The sequence below is a fragment of the Poecile atricapillus genome, chromosome 33 (assembly GCF_030490865.1).
Source record: "Poecile atricapillus isolate bPoeAtr1 chromosome 33, bPoeAtr1.hap1, whole genome shotgun sequence".
Lineage (NCBI taxonomy): Eukaryota > Metazoa > Chordata > Aves > Passeriformes > Paridae > Poecile > Poecile atricapillus.
Genome location: NC_081281.1, coordinates 2,898,267 through 2,922,068, shown reverse-complemented (window position 1 = coordinate 2,922,068; position 23,802 = coordinate 2,898,267). Strand labels below are relative to the sequence as shown.

At 56.7% G+C, this 23,802-nt stretch overlaps 1 protein-coding gene across 12 annotated transcripts in view; it reads left to right on the top strand.

The window, feature by feature from the left end:
• Positions 1-18,841, top strand: part of MEF2D (myocyte enhancer factor 2D) — an 80,509-nt gene extending 61,668 nt beyond the window's left edge. For 9 of the 12 annotated variants that reach the window (XM_058860798.1, XM_058860806.1, XM_058860805.1 and 6 more), the window contains 5 exons: positions 2,022-2,212; positions 2,509-2,529; positions 5,677-5,806; positions 10,265-10,502; positions 11,825-18,841. In XM_058860798.1, the coding sequence (XP_058716781.1) occupies positions 2,022-2,212; positions 2,509-2,529; positions 5,677-5,806; positions 10,265-10,502; positions 11,825-12,155 (911 nt within the window). In that variant the 3' untranslated portion in view covers positions 12,156-18,841. The remainder of the gene's footprint in view (positions 1-2,021; positions 2,213-2,508; positions 2,530-5,676; positions 5,807-10,264; positions 10,503-11,824) is intronic. The other 3 variants (XM_058860809.1, XM_058860807.1, XM_058860804.1) reach the window with 1 other exon arrangement.
• The last annotated feature ends 4,961 nt before the right edge of the window (positions 18,842-23,802 follow it).

The window sequence follows — 23,802 nt, the reverse complement described above, 5'->3', positions numbered from 1 at the left end:
CACTGCGCTTGCGCTTTTCAAATACCTGGTACATCTCTTCCTCCTCCTCCTCCTCCTCCTCCTTCTCCTCCCTTGCAGTTTCTGCAGCACTGAGTGATCACCTGCTGCCTCTGAGTCATCAGCTGCGGGTGCCTCTGGCCGGATCCTGCAGCGATGTCGCTGTATCCCTGCATCCTGCCCACACTCGGTGGCATGTGCCACCCTCAGGATGCAGCACCCGGTCCACCCTGCCTGTTCTGTGGGGGGATGCTGAGTCCTGACTGTCCCCGCTCAAATTCATGCCAGGGTGGTGCGGAGGCAGGCTTCTCTTTTAGACTCTTTTTTTGGTGGGGGCCCTTGGTTGGGAAGTCCTGGTGGGAGTGTAGCCCTTCCCTCTCTGGCTCACAGGGGTGGCTGGATCCATGCTGGGTGGACATGGCAGTGACAGCAGCAGTGACAGCCCAAGGCCACCCATCTTTGGGGGTGAGTGGCAGCACTGGAACCCAAACCAGCTCCTTTCCAGCACAGGGAGCCACCCCAATCCACACCCCAGGTGATGCACAGATTACATGGTGTGTCTCAAACAGGGAATCACCAGGTGAGCCCCGTGTGCATCCATGCCGGTGGTGCCTTGGGAAGGAGAATATCAAAGGGTTTAACATTTCTTTTGGCTTTTCCCTGGCCACCACCACTGTGGGTAGCCAAGGTCACCTGAGGAATTTCTGCACCTTTGTTGTTAATAAATCTAAAAGCCGGTGGCCTTGGGAGCAGGATTGCTGCAGCTCAAGGTGCCTGGAGGTGCCAGGGCCCGATGCAGCAGGCACAGGCTGCTCACAGTGACTGGGGACTGGGAGGACACCTCGCTGGGGACAGAAAGGCTGCTCCTCTCCCTCCATCAGGGGCATGGATGCCACAGCTGCCAGCCAGCCCGGCCACCACGGCTGTCCCCGCTGGTGGCTCCCCAGCACCCACTGGGGCAGCGCCCAGTGCCGTGTGTGGGATGGGAGCTGCGGCTCCCAGGGGTCACGGCCACCTCCTGTCCCAGCTTCAGCCCATCCCTGCTGTGTCCGGCCCGGGACTGCTCCGGGGAGGCAGCGCTGGCGCTCGGCCCCCACACGCTGCGGCTGCGGCGTCACTGCCACCAGCCGCCTGCTGAAATGCAGATGCAGCGCAATGGTAGATGTGATTAATAATGCAATCAGCGACCTATTTTTCCCGGTCTAACGTGCAATGAATATGAGGGCTGAATCCTGGTGATTGCTGAACGCCTTTCTATCTTTGGGGCCTATTCATGAAAAAAAACCCAACCCTCATCAGAACAGTAATCTGATCCAATTTATTCCTTTCCTGATGTTCATCAAATCTTTTCCTTTTTATTTTTTTTTTCTTCCTTTCCTTTCTTCTTTTTTTTTCCCCTCTCTTTGCACATGAAATCCTTAAGTGGGGCAGCAGGAGGAGGAGAAGGAGGGAACCTTAGATCTTCAAAGGGGCAGTGGGAGCAGTGAACTGAGTCCTCACTCTGCCACAGCCCCTTTTCACTGCCCCAGTGCCATAAAGAGACCTTCAAGGTGAACGGGCCAGTAATTACCCATCCCGGCAGGGCTGCGGTGCCCGGCCAAGGCACAGAAAGAGCCTGGCTGCAGATCAGGCTCTGAGATTTGCTGGGTGTTACTGCAGGAACAAGGGGGAGTCCCTGCGGGTTGAGGAGCTGCCCTGAGCGCTGTGGGCTCGGGGCTGCTGCCTGTCCTGGCTTCACCCCGCAGGGTGAGCCTGCTGGGGTGCAGGAGGGTTTTGGGGAGCCTGAGGGGATGCGACGCTGCTCTCCAACGAGGAAGAGCACTGATGGAGCACTGATGGAGCCCCACTGTGGCACCACTCACCATACACCCGTTTAGCATGGCTGTGCATCGACCATGTGCTCATCACCATGCATTCACCATTGCCCCGTGTTCACCGTCTGTGCGTTCACCACTGTGCATTCACCGCTGCCATGCATCCAGCCATGGCCGAGCCTTCACCTCCTTCCTCTCTGTCCCCCGCAGGAAATGGTTACGTGAGTGCCAGAGCCTCTCCGGGTCTGCTCCCCGTGTCCAACGGCAGCAGCCTGGGCAAGATCATCCCGGCCAAGTCGCCGCCGCCGCCCTCGCACGGGACGCAGCTCGCCGCCAACAGCCGCAAGCCAGACCTGCGTGTGATCACCTCGCAGAGCGGGAAGGGGCTGATGCACCATCTGGTGAGTGCCCACAGCTCTGCTGGGACACGGCTGGGCTGGGCTGGGAGCGGGGCCCTGCCAGGGCTGCAGTGGTGAGAGCTGGCTGGGGCCGTGCTGGAGGGGACATCCCAGGAGGAGGAGGGCTTGGATTGCTGCCTGCACCATCGTGGTGGTGCAAAGCCTGTCCCAGGCACCGCTGTGACCTGTGTGTGTCCCATGGAGGCGAGGGTGTGGTGCCGTGGGGTGCAGTGGCGGCGGGGATGGGGTGCTTGAGTTAACGGTGCCTCTCGGTTCTCTCCCTGTTCTCCCACGGACAGACCGAGGACCACTTGGCTCTGGTGAGTTCCCTGCTGAGCGTGCATGGCGGTGTGGTGGGACACGGGCTGCTTGTCCCCTTGGTCCAGCCCTGGCTTGACGAGGCATGGGGCACACAGAGGGGTGGACACTGCTCCCTGTGTCGGGAATGCGGCAGGATGTGGGCATCAGCGGTACATCCAATCCTGCTGCGGAAAATAAATCCCAAGAAAAACACGCTTTGAGGAAAACAAGGTTCCCTATGGAAAAGAAGGAGCTGACATGGGCTGCAAAGCGCCTGTTTCTCCACCAAGGCCAAAATTGCTGTGTTGGTCCCTCTGGGGAGGTCAGCCAGGGTCCCCCTGGGGCTGTGGAGCTGGGCTGGGCACTGCCCTGGAGCTGCCTGTGGGGCTTTGCTGGAGCCACCACAGTTACAGCACAGGAGGACCTGGCCCATTGCCAGCACATGAGAGACAGGGAGTAAATCAGGTTCTTCCCATATTAAAGATATTATTTAAAGCCTGTGTAAATCCACTGGCTGGCCAGTGCACTCCCTAAACCTCCCTTGTGCATGGGGCAGTTTTCAGTGTTATTTTTGTAGCTTTTTTTCCTCTCCCTGCCAGCAAAGTGAATGCCACCTTGTTTGTGGCAAGGATTCACTCTGCTCCGTTGCTATTCTGGTGCAGGGCAGATGGGAGGCAGGTCAGCACAGCAAGGGAAGGGCAAGAGCTGCTGCGGGATGCAGGTCACGCAGCCAGGGAAAAGCTCTCCAAAAACACAGGAGAAAGCCAATCCTCCTGGCAGCCTGCACGGAGACACTCTTGGCTGGGGCAAGGATGGGCCAGAGCTTTGGCAGACGTGAATTCTGCTGCTCTTCCAAACCCTTCTCGCTTAGTGGTGTCCTCAAGCCCTTCTTGCTTAGTGGCCCCCTTCCAGCATCTCTCTGCCTCAGTTTCCCCATGTGTGGAAAGAGCAGTCACTCCCAACCTCCCCATCTGCTCATTCCTGATCCCCACTGCCTGGGGCATTCCCTGGCTACACACTGAAGCAGAATTAGGTAAAAATCCACTGGGGGGGGCATTTGCAGTTTTAATTGTTAGTCTGAATTAACCTGGTGGGTTTTTCCCTGAAGTGAAAAACATCCTGGCCCCAGCTGAGGTGGCAGCAGGGGATGGAGAGTGATGAAATGTGGGCAGCGTGGGACAGGGACCTTGGCACTGCTGGATCAGGAAGGGGACTGCCGAGTGTTGTCCCTGCAGATCCCTCCTGCCTGGTGCAGATGCCCCCCTGCTCCGCTAACCTTCTCCCCAGATTTGCTCCTTCCATATTGCTCAACCTACACAGCAGAGCCTCTCTCCAAATGGCAGCTCCCACCTCTTTCCAGGCAGCTGCCAGATGAGTCAGCGGCCCCTCCACTGGGTCCCAGCTGCCCGCAGCCCCAGCCCTGCCATCCTCAGCGCTGCTCCTGCAGCTCTGAGCGTGCTCTCCTCCCTTACACGCTTCAGAGAGGCGTCCCCCCATTTCTCTGCATGCTCCTGACACGCCAGGGGCAGCAGGATCTGTTCTCTGGGAGCATGCTGCATGGTGTGTCACCAACTGGAATGGCAGCCGGGAGCACTGTCTGTGGGCATGGGGTGTGAGTGGCACGATGTGGGGGGCAGCTTGCACATCTCCTCCCTGCATGGATTGTGGTGAAAATCGGGGTGCTTCACCCAGCACAGCTGGGGCTGACATCCCCACACTCGCCTTGTGGTGCCAAGGAGGTTCCTGGGGCTGGCACACCCTGCCCAGCTGCTGTCCCACCAGCCCTGTGGCATGGCCACACTCGTCCCTGTGCCTGTGCTCTCCCAGGAAAGCCACAGAGCCCTGGGGAGACGGGCAGAAGGGATGGGGCTGTGAGGGCTGCACCCCACTGGGCTGGTTTAGGGTCTCGTGCAGGCAGGACAGGGCCAGGGCTGTGTCTTACCTGCTGTGAGGACATTTTTACCGTGTCCTTACCCCACAGCAGTGGGCACAGCCGAGGGCAGCTGCCAGCAGGCTGTGTGCCAGGAAAACCCGCTCCTCCAGCCCCCCAGCTTTAGCAATTAGAGCCCTGGTAATCGCCTTCCCCGGCCACAGAAGGGAGCTGTGGGCTGGGCAGTGTGTGGGCGCAGGGTGAGCAAATCCTGCACAGCCAGGTGCTGTTACCCTCTGGAGGTGGCCAGGCCAGGGTTTTAGCCTCCAGCCTTGTCCCAGGAGAGTCTCCCTGGCCATGGGGAAGCATTGCAGAGTCTGTGCCCAGCCCTGCAAGGCCCCAGGAGCCCTGGGTTCTACAGGAACCTGCTCGCTGTGTCCCAGCCAGCCTCGTGCCAGGCGTGATTTAAGCTGGGCACTGCCCCAGTCTTCACAGGGTGACGTGTGCTGGGGTGCTTGGGATTAGAGTCAAGCCTCTTGAGTCTGATTTAAATCAGATCAGCAGAGACAGCTCAGATTATCTGCCTTGTAAACAGGGCTGAATCTGACCTATAGATCCGCCCACGTAACTGCCTGGAAAACCATGGGGGGAGGTTGGTGTGCACTGGTCCAAGGGCAGAACTTTTCCACCATGGACCTGAGTCACCAAAACCTTGTGAGGGCACTGAGCAGGCAGGTTGACAAGCACTGGACTTGGAGTTCAGAGATGCCAGAGTCCCTTTAAAATCCTGAGGCCAATTCTTAGTGTCCTCAGCTTCCCTCGAGGCAGGGGCTTGTTCCTGGCCAGCAGAGCTGCAGGAAGGAGATGTCAGCTCGGTGCTGCCTCAGCCGGTCTTGGTTTAGTTTGGTCCCTTTGTCACTCCTTGGAAGCTCAGCAAGCCTCACATGCAACGTCTGGAAAGCAGCGAGGAATTGTCTGAGGTGTCCTGCTGATATTCCCCCTCCATGCACACGGGGACATGGCTGGTGTTAGTGGGTGAAGCCCAGCCCTGGGCAGGAAGGGGACTCAAGGCCATGACCTGCACATGAATTTCACAAGGTCCAGAGTGTCAGTGGCTGGTGTGGTTTGTACTTTGCTTTTTTGCAGTGTGGAATGGCCAGAGGATCAATCCTGCTTGTCCCACGGTCTCCATGCTCAGCTCCAGTGCATGCCCAGGGGGTTTGAGGGGGCCACAACCCATGGAGATGACCAAGTCCAAACATCTGGGCTTTAACTCCCTCCCTGTTTGCTCCCACAGCAAAACACACAGCGGTTGGGTGTCTCTCAAGCAACTCACTCTCTGACCACACCAGTTGTTTCCGTGGCAACTCCGAGCTTGCTGACACAGGGACTGCCCTTCTCAGCCATGCCCACGGCGTACAACACAGGTAAGACATGGCCAGGATAGAGCTCTGGCACAGGTGAGATGTGGCCAGGGAGAGCTCTGGCACAGGTGAGACATGCCCAGGATAGAGCTCTGGCACAGGTGAGACATAGTCAGGGAGAGCTCTGGCACAGGTGAGACATAGTCAGGGAGAGCCCTGGCACAGGTGAGACGTGGCCAGGTAGAGCTCTGGCACAGGTGAGATGTGGCCAGGGAGAGCTCTGGCACAGGTGATATGTGTCATGGGAGAGCTCTGGCACAGGTGATATGTGGCCAGGGAGAGCTCTGGCACAGGTGAGATGTGGCCAGGATAGAGCTCTGGCACAGGTGAGATGTGGCCAGGATAGAGCTCTGGCACAGGTGAGACGTGGCCAGGGAGAGCCCTGGCACAGGTGAGATGTGTCATGGGAGAGCTCTGGCACAGGTGAGATGTGGCCAGGGAGAGCTCTGGCACAGGTGAGATGTGTCATGGGAGAGCTCTGGCACAGGTGAGATGTGGCCAGGGAGAGCTCTGGCACAGGTGAGATGTGGCCAGGATAGAGCTCTGGTACAGGTGAGACATGGCCAGGATAGAGCTCTGGCACAGGTGAGATGTGGCCAGGGAGAGCTCTGGTACAGGTGAGACATGGCCAGGGAGAGCTCTGGCACAGGTGAGATGTGGCCAGGATAGAGCTCTGGCACAGGTGAGACGTGGCCAGGGAGAGCTCTGGCACAGGTGAGATGTGGCCAGGATAGAGCTCTGGCACAGGTGAGATGTGGCCAGGATAGAGCTCTGGCACAGGTGAGATGTGGCCAGGATAGAGCTCTGGCACAGGTGAGATGTGGCCAGGATAGAGCCGTGGCACAGGTGAGATGTGGCCAGGCAGAGCTCTTGGGTGGGTCAGGTAACACCAGAGGGAAATTGCTGCTGCAGGCACGTGCCTGGTGCTCCCCAGGGAACTGCAGTGATGCTTGTGGAACTCACCGCTGCAAGATGTGGCAGGGTCCAAGGGTTCTGCAGGATTAAAATCAAGGGAAACTCTTTATGTTAAGTGTGGAGAACTCATTGTCATAGCCAGAAGGGCTGTGAGGGCTGCTGTAGCCCATTACACTGTGCAAGTGGATGTTAATCACAGCTACACCCATCCTCAGGCTCTCAGAGCTCAGGGGATGTTGTAATAATGACAACAAGCGTAGGCCCCCCAAAAGTTTGGGAAGAATGCAAACCAGCCTGCTCACAGGAACATCTGATTTGGGCTGGTGGATTGAAATCAGCCTGAGGCAACAGTGACAGTGCACTTGCCCAAGCAGAAGGGTTGTTCATCTGCCACCTGTCAGACCTCCACCAGGACTTTGAGGACTTGCTGGCTGCCTGTGTAACTTGTTCTGGCTCAGAGAAAAGTTTGCAAAAATGTAAAAAGCTGCTTGTCTGGAAGAACTCAGAACTGGCATGTTGGGAACTCCCTCTCCTAATTAGTAGGTGTAGCCCCAAAGATGCTGGTTGTGCGTGATGAGGCCCCTCTCCCTGTGTGACCATGCGGTTTACCAGGCAGGCTGGGCACAGCCAGAATCCCAAAAATAGGTTTTAATTAAGCCCTGTGCTGCTGCTCAGGGTGGAGGGGCCTGAATTTTGGCTCTGTGTAGTTATTTTTTCTCACAGATGACCATGGGTAGAGGCATGTTCCTGCCCAAGTGCCGGTGGCATCTGTGCTGAGGTGTTTGCTGTGGGGTGAGTGTGGGGGGCACCCCTGTAGGGTGCAAACTCCTACCAGAGCTGCCCTTTTAATTGGATAGGAATTGTCTTGATTTGTCAAGCGTCTGGAGCACAAGGAGCTGAGGGGGTTCAGCCTGGAACTGAAAAGGAGGCTCAGGGGGACTTTCTCACTCTCCACAACTCCCTGACAGGAGGGGGCAGCCAGGTGGGATTCAGGCTCTGCTCACAGGTAGCAAAAGGCAGGACAAAGAGAAACAGCCCCAGGTTGTGCCAGGGAAGGTTTAGGTGGGATATTAAGGAAAATTTCTATGTGGAAAAGGTGTTCAGGCTTTGGAACAGACTGTCTGGGGCAGCGGTGGTGTCACCATGCCTGGAGGGATTTAACAGACTGTGACAGCTGGGGACATGCTTTAGTGGTGGCCTTGGCAGTGCTGAGGGAACAATTGGACTGGATGGGCTTGGACAGCCTTTCCAAACCTAAATAATTCTGTGATTCTGTGATGCTGCAGAGGTGATCATTGCGTAGGTGGTGCAGGGGTGCAGATGCCCTGAGCAAACTCTCAGCCTGGAGCGTTGCCATTTGCTCTTCCCAAGACTCACCTGTTAGTTGGGTGGATCTTGCCTGGATCTCAGGGTGGTGCAGGTGTCCTGAGCCGCCTTCTGGCCAGAGTTATGTGCCCTTTCCTGTGCTGGCTCTGCCACCGGGTTCAGTCAAAGCTGCCCATTCCCAGCTCTGTGATCCGGGCAGGCTCCAGCTCCAGCCCTGCTGGGGGCTGCAGGGACAGCCACTGTCACCAGTGAGTGTCAGGAGCTCCCAAACCAGAAGAGCCGGTGCAGGGGGTGGAGGATGGTGTGGAACAGGGAACCCGCTGCCAGGATTTTGGGAGGGGTGTGCCGGGATTCCGCCAGTGGCGTTGGCAGCAGTTCAGCACCGGCACAGCCACCTCTGTGTGTGCTGCTGGGGTGGGGACAGCCGAAACCACGAGACACCCAAAATTAGAGAGAGAAAGGAGGAGGAGAGGGTGTGAGGAGGATTTGATGGGTGTCTGTGTCAGGCTGACATGGCTGACCGAGGTTTGACCATCTGCTGAAGGAGCAGCACTTCCCTCCCTGCCTTTCTCCGCCAGCATTCACACCCTTGCTAAAATTCCCACCTGACGTGAGCTGCCCCACTGGGATTTTCGGTGCTCCCGAGGTTCTGCATGGGAGAGGCGTTGCCTTGCAAGTGTGGGGGTGGGAGGGAGGGTAGCGGGGTGTGGGGTGCCCGTGGGGGGGACACAGGGACAGCTCCGTGTCCCCAAGGCGGGCAGGGAGCGCCCCCTGCTGCCACCAGGGACACCGCGCGTGGGGCTGGCCCAGGCTGAGTGCGGCTGGCCCAGGTGTGCCCCAGGTGTGCCCCAGGCATGGGTGAGGGTACCCCAGGTGTGCCTCAGGTGTGCCCCAGGCACAGGTGGGGGTGTCCCAGGTGTGCCCCAGGCATGGGTGGGGGTGTCCCAGGTGTGCCCCAGGCATGGGTGGGGGTGTCCCAGGTGTGCCCCAGGCATGGGTGAGGTGTCCCAGGTGTGCCCCAGGCACGGGTGAGGGTGCCTCAGGTGTGCCCCAGGCATGGGTGGGGGTGTCCCAGGTGTGCCCCAGCTGTGCCCCACATGTGCCCCAGGCACGGGTGGGGGTGCCAAGGCACAGGTGAGGGTGTCCCAGGTGTGCCCCAGGCACAGGTGGGGCTGGCCCAGGTGTGCCCCAGGCTGGGTGGGGCTGGCCCAGGTGTGCCCCAGGCACAGGTGAGGGTGCCCCAGGTGTGCCCCAGGCACAGGTGAAGGTGTCCCAGGTGTGCCCCAGGCACAGGTGAGGGTGCCCCAGGTGTGCCCCAGGCACAGGTGAGAGTGCCCCAGGTGTGCCCCAGGCACAGGTGAAGGTGTCCCAGGTGTGCCCCAGGCACAGGTGAGGGTGCCCCAGGTGTGCCCCAGGCACAGGTGAGAGTGCCCCAGGTGTGCCCCAGGCACAGGTGAGGGTGTCCCAGGTGTGCCCCAGGCACAGGTGAGGGTGCCCCAGGTGTGCCCCAGGCACAGGTGGGTGTCAGCTGCCAGGGTTTGCTGGCCTGGGAGGGGAGGAAGTGTGCACTGTACACCTGGCTCTGGAGGTGGCTCTGGGGGTCTCACCTGCCCATGGCCCTTCCTGAGGGGAGCCAGACACGGCTGCATCATGGGGCTGCCCTGGCCACTGCTGTGCCTGGGGGACAGGAGCACTGCTGGGTGTTCCGGGGTGTGGAGGGTGGAAGCCCTGCCAGCAGCTCATGCCTTGAGGTTGGAAGACAGCTGGATGTAAGGAGGAAATTGTTTACACCGAGGGTGTTGAGGCCCTGGCACAGGTTACCCAGAGCATCTGTGGCTGTCCCATTCCTGGAAGTGTCCAAGGCCAGGTTGAACAGGGCTTGGAGCAGCCTGGGGTAGTGGAGGGTGTCCCTGGATGTTGGACTAGATGGCCTTTAAATGTCCTTTTGATGGCACTTAGTTGACCTGTAGAGTTTGGTCATAGGTTGGACTGGATCTTGGAGGCCTTTTCCAACCGAATTGATTCTGTGACTCCAGCACAAGCCATTCCACAGGCACGAGGTGTTTCCCCTGACCAGCATCCCTGTGCCACTCGCAGCACGAGCCCACATTCCACATTGTGCATTTGTGTCTCTTGTGGGTCTCCATCCTCTCTCAGTGCTCAGGGCACTGTGGGGGCAGGTTTGACATTGAAATGACTGCAGGGCTCCTTCTCTTCCAGATTATCAGCTGACGAGCGCTGAGCTGTCCTCGCTGCCAGCATTCAGCTCACCTGGAGGGCTGTCCCTTGGCAACATCTCTGCCTGGCAGCAGCAGCAGCAGCAGCAACAACAGCAGCAGCAGCAACAGCAGCAGCAACAGCAGCAGCAGCAGCAGCAGCAACAACAGCAACAGCAGCAGCAGCCACAGCAGCAGCCGCAGCAGCAGCACCTGGTCCCAGTGTCACTAGGAAACTTAATGTAAGTGACACAGAAGGGAAATGGGGAATTCTCTGCGGGTGCCAACCCTGCAGATCCCCAGCTGTGACCGCTCCCTGTGTTCTCCAGACTCCCAGCATCAGGCCCTGGTGGGTCCATGCTGTGTTCATGGGGGGCAGGAGCTGTGTGCCCATGCACAGCTGCAGGAGGGCCCAGCACAGCTGGCTTGTGAAGTCCTGTCCCTGTCACTGTAGGAGTGACCCAGAGTCCCTGGCTGAGATCAGGCTACTTGAGGATGCTCCAAGAGCCTCATCCTGCTGCCTGTCCTCAGTGGAATTGATCCCTGTACTCACCTGGGGGAGCTGAGAACCAGCCAGAGGCAGTTAGATGGGATGGACATTGCAGGATAAGGTGCCTGGAATTGTGTCCTCCTGGTATAGAAGAAGGTGGCTTTTAGTATTACAAAGAGGTTGCTTTTCTCCAGGGCAGAAAATACAAGTAATTGCATTTTAGGGCAGGAGTTTTGAAGTGGAACTGCTTTTAGTCTGGAATAAAGCATCCACACCCAGAATTACACAGTCAAAATAAGGATTTAAGCCACTTGCCAGTATTTCCACCATGAAGGGATGGATGGATGGATGGATGGATGGAGTGGATGGATGGACCAGGTTTTTGTGTAGGAGTTTAGTGTTTGCTCGCTGCTTGGTGCCTGTTTTCCAGGCAGGGCAGGCAGCAGCTTCCTCAGTAGCTGCCTGGACCTCCTGCACTAGGGGGGCTGCAGGATGTGTGGAAAGCCTGGACAAAATTTTGTGTTGTAGTAGAGGTTGAGGAGGTTCCCAGTTTTGAGCAAAGCACCTGGCTGAGCCCCGTGCTGGGTCTGTGCAGCCCACAGGGATGCTGGGGCAGAGCTGTAGGGACACCCATGGGACTGGGGTGTCACAGCCTGTCCTCTTCTCCATGGGTTTGGGCCACTGCTGAGGGACAGTGGGAGGGATTGGGGCTGGATCACGGGGTGCTGGGGGAGGAGGGGTGCTGCCCACAGGGTCTGATCCCAGCTCAGTGGTGGTATATCCTGGTGACTGCACAGATTATGAATTCTGGAGTCACAATTCTAATTCTGAAGTCATAGTTCCGTTTATGAATCCAGACTAATAATCTAATCCAGGTTTATAATCATGGGTTTGTTTGGCTGTAGCGTGTGCAGGTTCTGAATTCTGTGCACTGGAGGATAAAAGGCCACCAAAAAGATAATAATGAGAGATTTCCCATTATCTCCTCCTCCATCTTTTTCCTCCCCCTTCCTCCCCTTCTGCTCTCCTCCTCCTCCTCTCCCAACCTCTTTCCCCCACCTTCTGGATGCCCAGACAAGGGAGTCACTTGTCCCACACCACCACTTTGACTGTCAACACCAACCCCAACATCAGCATCAAGTCGGAGCCCGTCTCGCCCAACCGGGAGAGGAACACTGCCACCCCGCTCAGCACCTTCCCCCACCAGCCCCGGCACGAGCCCACCGGCCGCTCGCCCGTCGACAGCCTCAGCAGCAACACCAGCTCCTACGAGGGCAGCAGCGAGCGGGACGATCCCGCCCGCCCCGATTTCGGCTCATCCCTGGGGCTCCTGCGGCCCAGCAGCGAGCCCGAGGGGGAGAGCCCCTCGGTGAAGCGCATGCGGTTGGATACCTGGGTCACATAACGGGCCCCGCCGGCCCCGGGAGCTCCAGCAGGGCCGCGGAGAGGGGCTGGGAGGGGCGGGGGGCTGGGGCCAAACGGGTGATGGGGATGGGCTGGGGTGGGGGGAAATTATCGTAAACTGCCTGAGAAATAGCTTTAGGATTTTGTAGGCATTCATTCTAGCGCAGCAGGCGATGCATGCAGTACATACGGCGCTCCTCGGCCGCGGGCTCGGGAACGGCCGGGCGTGCGGGAAGGGGGGACAGGGACGGAATATCCGTGTCCTCACCAAAAGCAGCAGCCCCTGGCGATGCTCCCCCGCGGGCGGGCGGGCCGGGCACTCGGTGCCCACCGGCTGGCGAGACCCCTGGGAAGCGGGACCGTATCCCTAAGGCAGAGCGCCTGCGGCAGGACGGGCTCTGGGGGGACACGGGGCGCAGAGCACCCCCAAAATGCACCTTCCTGGCCATTCCCGGCTGTTCCTGGGTCCATGGACAGGGAGGGGCACTTCAGGCACGACCCAGCTCTCTGGAAGCTCAGAGGGCTTCGGTAGGCACAGGTTTTCCTCCAGAAGGGTTTTCCTACCCCGGTTTTCCTGAACCGGCTGGGAAGGGAGCGGAGGTCGGCTTGGAGAGCCCAGCTTTGATATGAAACAGGATGGATGCAGCAACATCCACAGCCTGCTTGAGGCTCCTGCAACCCTGGAAAGCTGCATCGGGGGAGTAAGAGGCGGATTTTTAAGGCTTAATCCCGTTTGCATGAGAAGTGGATGCAGACAGCATCCTTCCTACCAGAGCAGGGAACTTCACTGTTTCTGAGCAGGGTCATTGGAACACTGGAGTTCCCATTTCCCAGGAATGCCTCACCTCCACCTGGGCACAGCAGGGCTGTGGAGAGGGGATGTGTTAGAGCAAATTAGGGATTTTAGCAAACAACATCCATAAAAGCATTTTAGAAATGCGTTCCCATTGCACATGGGAAAGCTTTAAATCAGGAAAATGGGAAGAAACGGTTTTTTTTACTGAAAGATGCAACTGAAGTGATGATCCTAATGAGATTTTGCCTGAAGGTTTCTAGGCCTCAAAAGGCAATGGTGAGCTGTGCAGAAAATCTGCTTGAGACTTGAGCAGTGATTTAGTGGAAGGAAAAAGGAAAAACTGAGGAATTTCCAAAAAGGAATTTCCTCATGTTGCCACTTGCTCTGGCAGTTTCCCAGGGATGGGTGTCAGTGCCCTGATCCCAAAATGCATCAGCCTGCTCACAGCTGGAGGGTCTGCAGGAGAAGAGACCGTTCCTGGCTGGTGGAGCCATTAGGGATGAGCTTTGTCCCTGCAGGCGCTCTCCTCAGGGATGCCAGTCCCCTGTCCCCCTCCCAGCCTGCTGCCCTGTCACCCTGTGCAGGGACACCCCAGCCCCACTCACCCCTGGGCTCACGGTCCCAAACTGGCACAAAACCTGCCCGGATGCCACCTTTGCCAGCCTTTGGCAGCTGGAGCCTGGCCAGCCCTGGGGGGCTGTGGAGGAGCTGGAGCTGCCTGGGGTTCAGCTCTACCCTGAGACAGAGCAAAGGGAGAGGAGCTGAGTCGTGGTAAGCTTTCTTCCCCTCCTGGATCCCTCTGCCAGGTGTCAGGAGCCAGCTCCACCTTGGAATGAGGCACATGGCATACAAACGTCCCAGGATGAGGGCAACCCAGAAACAAATTTATGGGGTTTTATAAACTTCTCCCAACCCAGCGTTTATCACAAATAGAAAATTTTCCATTATCCTGGAAAATTTTTCCTATTATCCTAATTGGAAAAACAAGACAAAAAAAGCTGATGATTATTGTGAAATGAATAAGGCGGCCTAAAGGGAGTGGTTGGAGGAGGAGAGGAAATCCTCCAGCAACTGGGTGAAAATTAGTAGCTGTTTGTGTGTGGAGACCTGGTGAAGGGGTCGGGGTGGTGGATTCTCAACGGTGCTGCCGTTCTGGGTACCCGCTCCTCACCACCATCCCTGCTGTGGATCGAGGCACGAGAGACGTGCCAGATAAAATCCCACCCTTCAGACCTGGAAATACCAAATTGCTGCCACAGAGGCTTTTCCAAATGATGGTTTTATTCTTTCTCAGTGATAAATTCGGAATTCCCTCTCCTGTTCCCGTGCTCCGCAAAGGCCTTGGGTAGGCGAGGGGTGCTGGAAGGGACCCCGGGCAGGTTTTGTGCAGTTAAACGCCCCCGTCTCCCCGAGCTGGGCCTGGTGGGTGCCGCCGTGTGCCAGGGACACGCTCAGCTCTCACCTCCAGAACGCTGGCTGCGGCAGAAGCGGATCTCCTTCCCTCCCTCCATCTCTGGCAGTCCTTTGGGAAGCAGGAGAGATGCTGCGGACCATGGTCTTCCTCGCCCACGCCCCGACCCGGCGGTGCCGGATGTACCGGACGCGCACCCGAGCTCTTTGCACGGCCTTGCTTTGGAAATTAGGCGGGATAATGACGTCTCATCGCTCTCGTTTTCTATTTTATTTTATTTTGTCTTCACAAAACCGACTCAACCCAAGGAAGCGGGGTGTGCCCCCCGGCAGCGGCGCGGCGGGAGGGCCCAGCAGAGCGCCTTGCTCCAGAGACCCCAGCGAGGACGCGGCGGCCGAGACCCCCCGGCACTCGGTGCCATCGGTGCAGAGCAACCGTGAGGGGGGGAAAAAAAACCAAAAAAACCAGTTTTGCTCATTAACTTCATGCCCTGACTCCCGAATTCACACTTCTGCCTGGAAGCTGAGAGCCTGGAAAACACAAAATCCAAGCCAAAAACGCTCTGGGTTCCGTAGACGCGGGTCCAGGTCTGCCCGGGCCAGGCCGTGCCGGAGCGGATCTGCGGCTGCGGGACTCGGCGATCCCTGGGCTGGTGCCACGGGCAAGTACGGCTCGTGGGGAGGCGGGGATGGATGCCCTGGGTCGGCTTCACATCGCAGTGAAAGGGGTTTGGGGGCTGTTTGTCGGGGTCTTTATTTTGTTGGGGGCTTGGGGTTATTTTATTATTATATTCTATTTTTTTTTTTTTTTTTGTCCGGGTCATTATCCTTTATTTCCCCCAGACTGTAGTATCTGGTAAACTCCTCCTAATTTTCAAAAGACAACAAGAAGAATGACAATCTAAGAAACCAACACCCTCCTTTGTGCTTCTATAAATATGTTTCTGATCTAATTTTATTTCTCGTGCTCATCTGTACTGTTGACAGTTACAATTGTGTATAATTTTTTTTTTTTTAATTTGGAATTTTTGCGTTGTATAGGGTTTAGTTTTAAAATATATATATATTTTCCATTTTTTAAAAAGGGGTGTTGCAAAAAAAAATTGCACGATTTAAATGACAATAGTTAAAATGCTGCAGTTTTTAGAGATGTGGAAGCAAAATGGAGCTTATTTATTCTCAAAGGCTATAAAGGTGTAAAATGCATGAAGAAAAAAAAAACATTTACAAAAAAAAAAAAAAAAGACAAAAAAAGTGTAACCTGAACAAAGTGTAGCGTTAAAAGATTTTAAAGGATGACAACAACAAGAAAAAAAGAAAAACAACAAAAAAACAGCTAATATATTGTGTTTGGGCTAGTTTGCTTTCGTTTTTAATTGTTCCTTTTTTGGAGAATGAAATACATTTGTGTATATTTTCATATAAGAAGTATGCACTGAGATGTTTCCAAACTGATATATTCCTTTCTAAACGTGTGGTTACTTACCAAAGTCTGTTTCTGATCTTTACCTTCTAAACTCTCTGTGGATCCTCCAGCCCCAGCCGAGCACAGGTAAGCCGGGCTGGGGGCAGCGGCATCGCCCCCTCCCCTCCCGCGCGGTGCTGGGGCTGGGGGCTGGGGGCTGGGGGGGCAGAGACCCCCGGCCCGGGAAGGCTGGTCTTTCCCAGGGCTCGGCAGAGCTGGTTTGGGGGTGTTTGTGCCGGGATGGCCGAGGTTCAGTGCGCAGAGGAGGAGGAGGATGGAAGGAAGGAGGTCACAGGGGGTGGCTCAGGTGACCCTGCTGCCGGCAGCTGTAGGAGCAAGGATGGGCTGGGAAGTCACCTGCCCAGCCCTGGAGGAGATTAGGGAGTGGAGCAGGACCCTAAACATGTGTGGAACCTTGGGAAGGGCTGGCGAGGCGTGGTGAGGATGGTGATGGATCGATGAGGATCAGCTCTGGGGGCTGTGATAGCTGGGATCGGGTGGTCAGCAAGGGGACAGGGTGACTCCCTGCTCTGGGGGTTGTTTTGGGGGGTGGCAGAGAGCCTGGCTCTGCTGAACGTTTGGATGAGGGGTTGGTGTTGGTGGGAGCCTGGCAGGGGGCTGTGCTTGTGTGAGGGGCGCCCGAGCCCCCACAGGGTCTGGTTCTTGCAGGGAGTCTCGGGGTCCCTGGGGTTTGTTGCTGTTGTGTGTTTGAGGCCACTGCCAGGGTTGGGGTCTGAGGGCAATGGAAGGGTTAAATCCAGAGCTGGTGGCAGCAGGCCACGTGTGGGCCTGGGGGAAAGCAGGATGAAGAGGATGAGTATGTTTCCTTTTCCGTCCCCCCTTTTCACTTCCCTCTTCCTCTCCAGAATAATTTCAGCAAACCAAGGAAAAAACAAATTTACAAAAACCCCCACCTTTTTCCTTGAAAATTTCACCTCCTACACTTTTTTCTCCCCTTGTGTTGCTTGGTTGGGGGACTCCCCCCGTCACTTTGGGTGCGGATTGGGATGTTTGTCACCAGTTCTGGGGAAAAGGCTGTGAGCTGCTTCTGCCAGCCCGGGGGGGGCTCGGTGCTCTGGGGGTCCCCTCCACCCTCCCAGGGACAGTATCCCTCAGGTGGGGAAGGAGCATCTTCACAGCCACTCCTTAGCTCTGCTATCCCGTGTGCCACATCCTGCCTCCCATCCCTCCAGCTGAGGGCACAGTTTGGGGATGTTTGGGAGATTTTCACCACCCAAAGTGGTGAAAATTCATCCCCATCCACCTCTCCCCGGTCTGTGGGAGAGTCTGTAACAGTGGGCTTCAGGTGAAGGTTTGCTCTGGTTTCCCTTTCTCACGTTGATCCTTTTATTCCACCTTCCTCTCTGACTTCACTTTATTTTTTTTCCCCCCTCTTTTCCTCCTTCTTCTGTTCTTTTTCCACAAAAAAACCCAACCAGACCCATAAATCAAGTATTATGTTTTCACTACCTCCATCCATCACCCTTCCTTGTCCAGTGCAGGAAGCCACACTCGGGATGTAAGAGGGCCTTTCCCCCTTTATTTTTCCCTTTCCCCTGGCGATTTTATCTCCCTCCTGTCCCTCTGCCCCTCCTCTCTCTGGTCTCTCACCTGTAGTATTTTACCTGGCTACTGTAACTGTAAATAGCGAGTTTCAATCTGTTAGCAATGGTAACAGTACAGAAAACTGGTTTTGGGTTTTTGGTTTTTTGGGTTTTTTTTTGTTGTATTGATATGAAATGAGATTATATTTTTGTCAGAGTATATTGTAATAATACTGACTTTGGACATGGCCGAGTTGTACAGCAATTTCTTGTTGAACCCTCCTGGCTCTCCCCGTGCACCCCTTCCCCGGCCTCGCTGCTCCCCAGCTTTCCCTGTCCCAGCCCCTGCCGGGCTCCGGGGCTTCGTCCCGGGGCTGCTTTTCCACAGGGTTCCCAACACGCCGGCGTGTCCCCCGTGGCTCCGGGGAGGTTTGAGCAGCAAGGGGAGTCTTGCCGTGGAAATGGGGAGTCCCAGCTGCGGGGGGCTCCGGGGGTCTCCGCTCCGGGCAGCGGTCGGGGCTGTTCCAGCTCCCCTCTTCTCCCCAGCGGGGACAAAGCCCGGCCGCTCCCCGGTGTCCTCCAGCCCAGCTCCGTTCTCTGGAGCTGTTCGGAGCGAGCTTTGCTTAAGCCAGAAGAGGGTGGTGTGGCTCAGGCTGCGCCAGGAGCGGCTCCAGACAGGCTCGAAGGTTTTCCGGGAGCTCTGAGGGTTCCATGGGATGGGGATGAGCGGTTGCTGCCTCCCCCCGGTCCCCCGCATCCACCGCAGCGCTGAGCTGGGGGACACTGCTAGGGGTTTCTTGGCTTCAGATGGGTTTTCTGAGCGGGATTCTCGTGCTGGTGCCACTGAGATGTAGGGACTGGGCCAGCTCCTCATTTTCCGGAGCTGGAGGAACATTCTCTCCCCAGGGAAATTCTCGTCAGACCGTGCTGTGATGTCCCCGTGGCATCTCCAAGGCCGAGGGGTGAAGCAGCCCACCTTGGGCCGTGACTCCCCTCCTCCCCACGGCTCTTTCCAAGCATTTGCAGGCAAATCAGATGCTGAAGAGGTGGGGACCATCGTGGCCGAGCTGCTGCTCCCGCTTCTTTCCCCCACGGCCTCCGGGCAGGGTCCTCGTTCTCCCCATCCCCTTTGCTCCCCTGGCTCCCCGTAGCTCAGTTAAGCAGGTAGGTGTTAGCAAACTCTGGGGTATCTGCAAAAACCTTTGTAAAATAGAATAGACCCTTTAAACGATGCACTAAAAGGGGAAAAAAAAATCATAAATGCCCCCACCCCGTCAGCTTCTCTGTGTGATGGTTCGTTGGATGTCCCCGCTCAGCCCGTCTGTACCGGCACAGGCAGCTCTGCATCCTTCCCCCAGGGTGCTGCACAGGTAGAAACAAAACAGGACGTGCACTTCCCCCGAGGAGTTTTATTTATTGTTTTGAGAAGCAATTTAAAAGGGAGAAAAAAAAAAAAAAAAAAAAAAGAGAAACTGTATCTATAATATATATATATATATATTTTTAACCTCTTTTTTTTTTCCTGATGCTCCTCCACCCGTGTGTGTGGGTGTGTGTGTGTGTGCGAGTCAAGGGATTGGGCTCGGGGAGCAGGGCGCTCCCTTGCCCGTGCCCAGCTCTCTGGGCCATGCGAGCCCAGCAGCAGTGGGAGGGGAGGGAGGATTGATGTCGAGAGCTTGCAGTGTTTTAACCGGGATCTTTGACTAATTCCATCTTTCTCTGGAGCGTTTGCACCCTCGGGGTCTGGCCTGACTGAGAACCTCCCGCGCCCTGGGGACCCCATCCCCACTCCCTGTCCCCGTTCCCTCCCGTCCTTGCTCCCTTGACAATCAGTGGCTCCTTCCCAGGGACTGCAGCACGTGGTTGAGACGTCTATTTCGTTTTTTCAATATTCCTTTTTTTGTGCTGTATGGTGATGCGTTATTGTATATTCCACAGTAAGAAAAAAAATATATTAAAAATGATGATAATAATAATAATTACCATGAGAAATTCTTATGAGTTTTGTTTGGAAACTCTTTCACTATATTTGTTGTAAAGAGGTTTACTATTAAAAAGAAAAAAAATACACGTTTCTGATAATTTTCCACGCCTCTGACTCTTTCTTTCCTGCAGGGCGATGCTCCAGGCTCCGGGTGAGCTGGGGATGCTCCGGTGTCACCTGCTGGCGGTGGCTGCAGGTGACGCTGCTGTCCCCACTCGCCCTGGGCAGGAGCTCCCGTGGGTGGCAGCGGGAGGCTCCTGCAGCAGCTGCAGGGATGATGAGGAGCAGGGGTGACCCCGCTGTCCCCCGCAGGGTTCCCATCCCTGTCCCGTGTCTGTGAAGGATCCAGCCAGGCCGAGGAGCAGGATGCCCCAAGGCAGGGTGATTGTGGACCCGATTTTCTCGGAGCCTGAGGGAATTGCAGGCTGTCAGTGGCAGATCTGTTCCCAAGGGAAAGTTTCTTAGGAAATCTCGCACTCGAGGACAACATTTGTAAATCATTTTGCTTTCTCAGAACAGTTCTGCATAACTGTAGATAGCGAGTTTTTCTCTTGTCCCACCAATGGGACAGGAGGTGATGCTCCCTTACCCAGTCATGTCAACCCTGTGGCTCAGGACCCTTTAAAAGCTGAAAAGTTTGGAGAATAAAGGCCCCTTTTCCTAACAACTCGTGGTGCGTGCTGTGAGCCCACACTGGTGCATCGTGTCCAGCTGATGGCTGTCCTGGGATGCTCTTGGCTCCCCTGGGATGCTCCTGGTGGAGATGATGATTCCCACTGGTGCTTTCCTGCAGTCCTTGGACAGCCCAAGATACTCTAAAGCACCCCAAGGCACCCCAGCCTTGGCTGCCACGGGCCCTCCCAGCCTCCCTCGGGCTCAGGCGCTGCCTTTCCCACCCAGAGCTTTTCCTGGTGGGGGCTGGACCATCCCCTGGTGCCCAACGAGACTGGGCTGGACTTCAGGAGCCTCCCTCCAGCTGGAGATGGATTTCTGGGGGGCTTCCAGTGAGGATGTCAAGTGAATGTGAGCTGAGGACGTGTGCTGGGGTGGGATCCCTGTAGCACAGCCTGGCTGGGTACCTCTGCATTCAGGATGTGCCCGGGGATGCTGTGAGGCCGGTACCTGCAGGAAGGGAGGTACCTGCATCCTGGAACCCTCACCCCAAGTCCTGGACTCAGTTTTGGGCCCCTTGTGACAAGAAAGAGGGGCTGGAGTGCATCCAGAGAAGGGAATGGAGCAGGGGAAGGGGCTGGAGCACCAGGAACACCCAAAGGAGGTGGGAAAGGGGCTCAGCCTGGAGCAAAGGAGGCTCAGGGGGAATTTCTGGCTCTGCACAAGTCCCTGCCAGGAGGGGAGAGCCGGGGGGTCGGGATTTCTCCCAGGGAACAGGGACAGGAGGAGAGGGAACGGCCTCAGGCTGGGCCAGGGGGATTTTAGGTGGGGGGGTCATGGAGGGGGTGGTCAGGTGCTGGCACAGGCTGCCCAGTGCTCTGGTGGTGTCACCTCTCCTGGAGGGATTTAACACCTCTGGATGTGGCACCTGGGTGGCTTTGGCAGTGCTGGGGGAACAGCTGGACTCGATGACCTCAGAGCTCCAGCCTTAAATATTCCGTGGTTCTGATTTCAGCTAAAGCAGGCCAAGAGGTCACTGCCAGCAAAAAATCCCCTTTTCACCCCAAAACCGGTGCAGAGGAGGGGGAGACCCCCCCTTCCCCCGGGTTCAGCCCCGCTGATTTATTTCCCTCAGTGCTCCCAAATCCGGCCCCGGGGAGGGGAGGGGAGGGGAGGGGAGGGGAGGGGAGGGGATGGGGAGGGGAGGGGATGGGGAAGGGAGGGGAGGGGAGGGGAGGGGAGGGGAGGGGAGGGGAGGGGAGGGGAGGGGATGGGGAAGGGGAGGGGATGGGGAAGGGAGGGGATGGGGAGGGGAGGGGAGGGGAGGGGAGGGGATGGGGAGGGGAGGGGAGGGGAGGGGAGGGGAGGGGAGGGGAGGGGAGGGGAGGGGAGGGGATGGGGCCGCGTTTGGCCGCAGCGGCCGCCAGGTGGCGCCAGAGAGCAGCGCGGCGCTGATTGATTGACAGCTGTCAATCACCGCGGGCCGGCTGGCTGGAAATGGGGCTGCGAGCCTTTGGGCCATCGCTTTGGGTCCCTATGGGCCGTGTTTTGCAATGTCTCGCGTGTCTGGGGAGCTCCTGGGTCTGGAATGAATTCCTTGGGGATGGGTGAAAGCAGAGATGTGCTCGTAGGAGCTGCTCAGAGCCCCGGGAGCAGCGCTGGGCTGGGCACATCCCCAGGGGGACTCTGGCCCTCTCTGTGAGACCCTCCTGCACTGCTGCCTCCAGCTCTGGGCTCCCCAGCACAGGAAAGACCTGGAGCTGCTGGAGCGAGTCCAGAGGAGCCCATGGGGATGATCCTGGGGCTCTGGAGCCCCTCTGCTCTCGAGAGAGGCTGGGAAAGCTGGGAGTGATCAGCTTTGAGAGGAGAAGGCTCTGGGAACACTTTAGAGCCCCTTCCAGGCCCTAAAGGGGCTCTGGACCTTGGACAGGGTCTGAAAGGATAGGACAAGGAGGAATGGCTTCCTGCTGCCAGAGGGCAGGGTTAGATGGGATATTGGGAAGGAATTGTTGGCTGTGAGGGTGGGCAGGCCCTGGCACAGGTGCCCAGAGCAGCTGTGGCTGCCCCTGGATCCCTGGCAGTGCCCAGGGCCAGGTTGGACAGGGCTTGGAGCAGCCTGGGATCATGGAAGGCGTCCCTGCCCATGGTAGGGGGTGGGACAAGGTGAACTTTATGTTCCCTTGCTACCCAAAGCATCCTCTGACTCTTTGCTGTCCGAGACAATGACAGCAGCCTTCAAGATTTCCAACCTGTGTGAGTGAGGCAAGGACCTGGAGCATCCCTGCCTTCCCTTCCCAGGCTGGATTTGGAGAGCCCACGGGGCTGACAGCACTCCCTGACATTCGTTTCCCAGTCTTGGGAAAAGATGGTTTGAAGAGTGGGATCAAAGCTATCCAGCTCGGAGGGCATTCTCCTTGCAGGGCTTTGAATTGATGTGTTCTGTCGGCTGAATTCTGCCAGCCAGACCTGAAATACCCCACAAAACATTTTTGCTGAAAATGCCGTTTCAGGCAATCTGCTTTTTCCAAGGGGCAGGCTGGGAGCTGCGGGAGCCAGGGCCCTTGGACAAAGCTCTCGCTCTTCCCTGGCCAACTGGAGCTGGGAATGGCAACACTGAGGGTTTATCAAAAAGCACTTTCAGGGATGGTGGATGATTCTGTTTGTCTCACGCTCCCTTTGTGCCGGAGGTGCTCTCTGGCTGCGCTGGGAAGCGGCTCTGCTCACCAGGGATGTGGCAGCCAGGGGAAAAGGGAGGAAAGAAAGAGAAAATCCTTTGCCCTGCTCACTCAGCTGGCAGCCTGGGAAGGACCTGGAGTTTTTCTTGCTTTTTCTGTATTTCCAAATTTCTGTAACAAAGGAGGGTGGAAGCTGAAGTTTGGTTCCTCCCTATGTACAGGGTGACCTTTGGTTAGAGCCTCTTCCAGCTCCAGGGTTAATCACTCCCTGCAGCCACAAACTATTCTCTGTGTAGTCAAAGAACAGTAGAAGAATAGAAAAAGAGTAGTAAAAGAATCGTGAAAGAGTAGTAAAAGAATAGTGAAGGAGTAGTAGAAGAATAAAGCCCAAATTTATATTTTTTAATTTTTCAGATGTGGTCTCAGCTCAGGGGAAGAAACCTGTGGTCAGTGGTTTGAGGGAAAAGAGGTCATTTCAATCTCTTTTTGGCTGTATTTGCTGTGAGGAGGATGCCTGGGAGAGCAAGATTTCCATCTGAGGAATCACATGCCTTGCACTGGTGTGTGCACTCACACCCTGAGACGGTCCAAAAGCTCCCGGCTGCTCCAGAGTGTTTATTTTACACCCACCCTACTCACACTTTGAAGTAGATTTAAGCAACAACAACAAAATTATAGGCCCAGTATAAATCTTTAATCAGAACATGTTTCCCCCTCCGAGCCTGCACTGCTGTGCACAATCAGAACGCAAATCAAAAGGAAGCAGAGTAAATTATTCATTGGGAATCTATTCCTGCTCTCCCTACACGGGCACTCGGAGGCAGAGTTCAGGGTGTGAATATTCACTCCAGTGAGCTGAGCTGTGGCCACAGTGCCCAGGGATGGGCAAAGCCTGGCTCCTGCTCTGGCTCTGCCACCCCTGGGGGGTGACCCAGAGCTGGGGTTACCAGGGCTGGGGTTACCAGGGCTGGGGAGATCCATGGCTGAAAGTGACCCCAGGCTGGGGTTACCAGGGCTGGGGTTACCAGAGCTGGGGTTACCAGGGCTGGGGTTACCAAAGCTGGGGTTACCAGAGCTGGGGTTACCAAAGCTGGGGTGACCCAGGGCTGGGGTTACCAGAGCTGGGGAGATCCATGGCTGAAGTGACCCCAGGCTGGGGTTA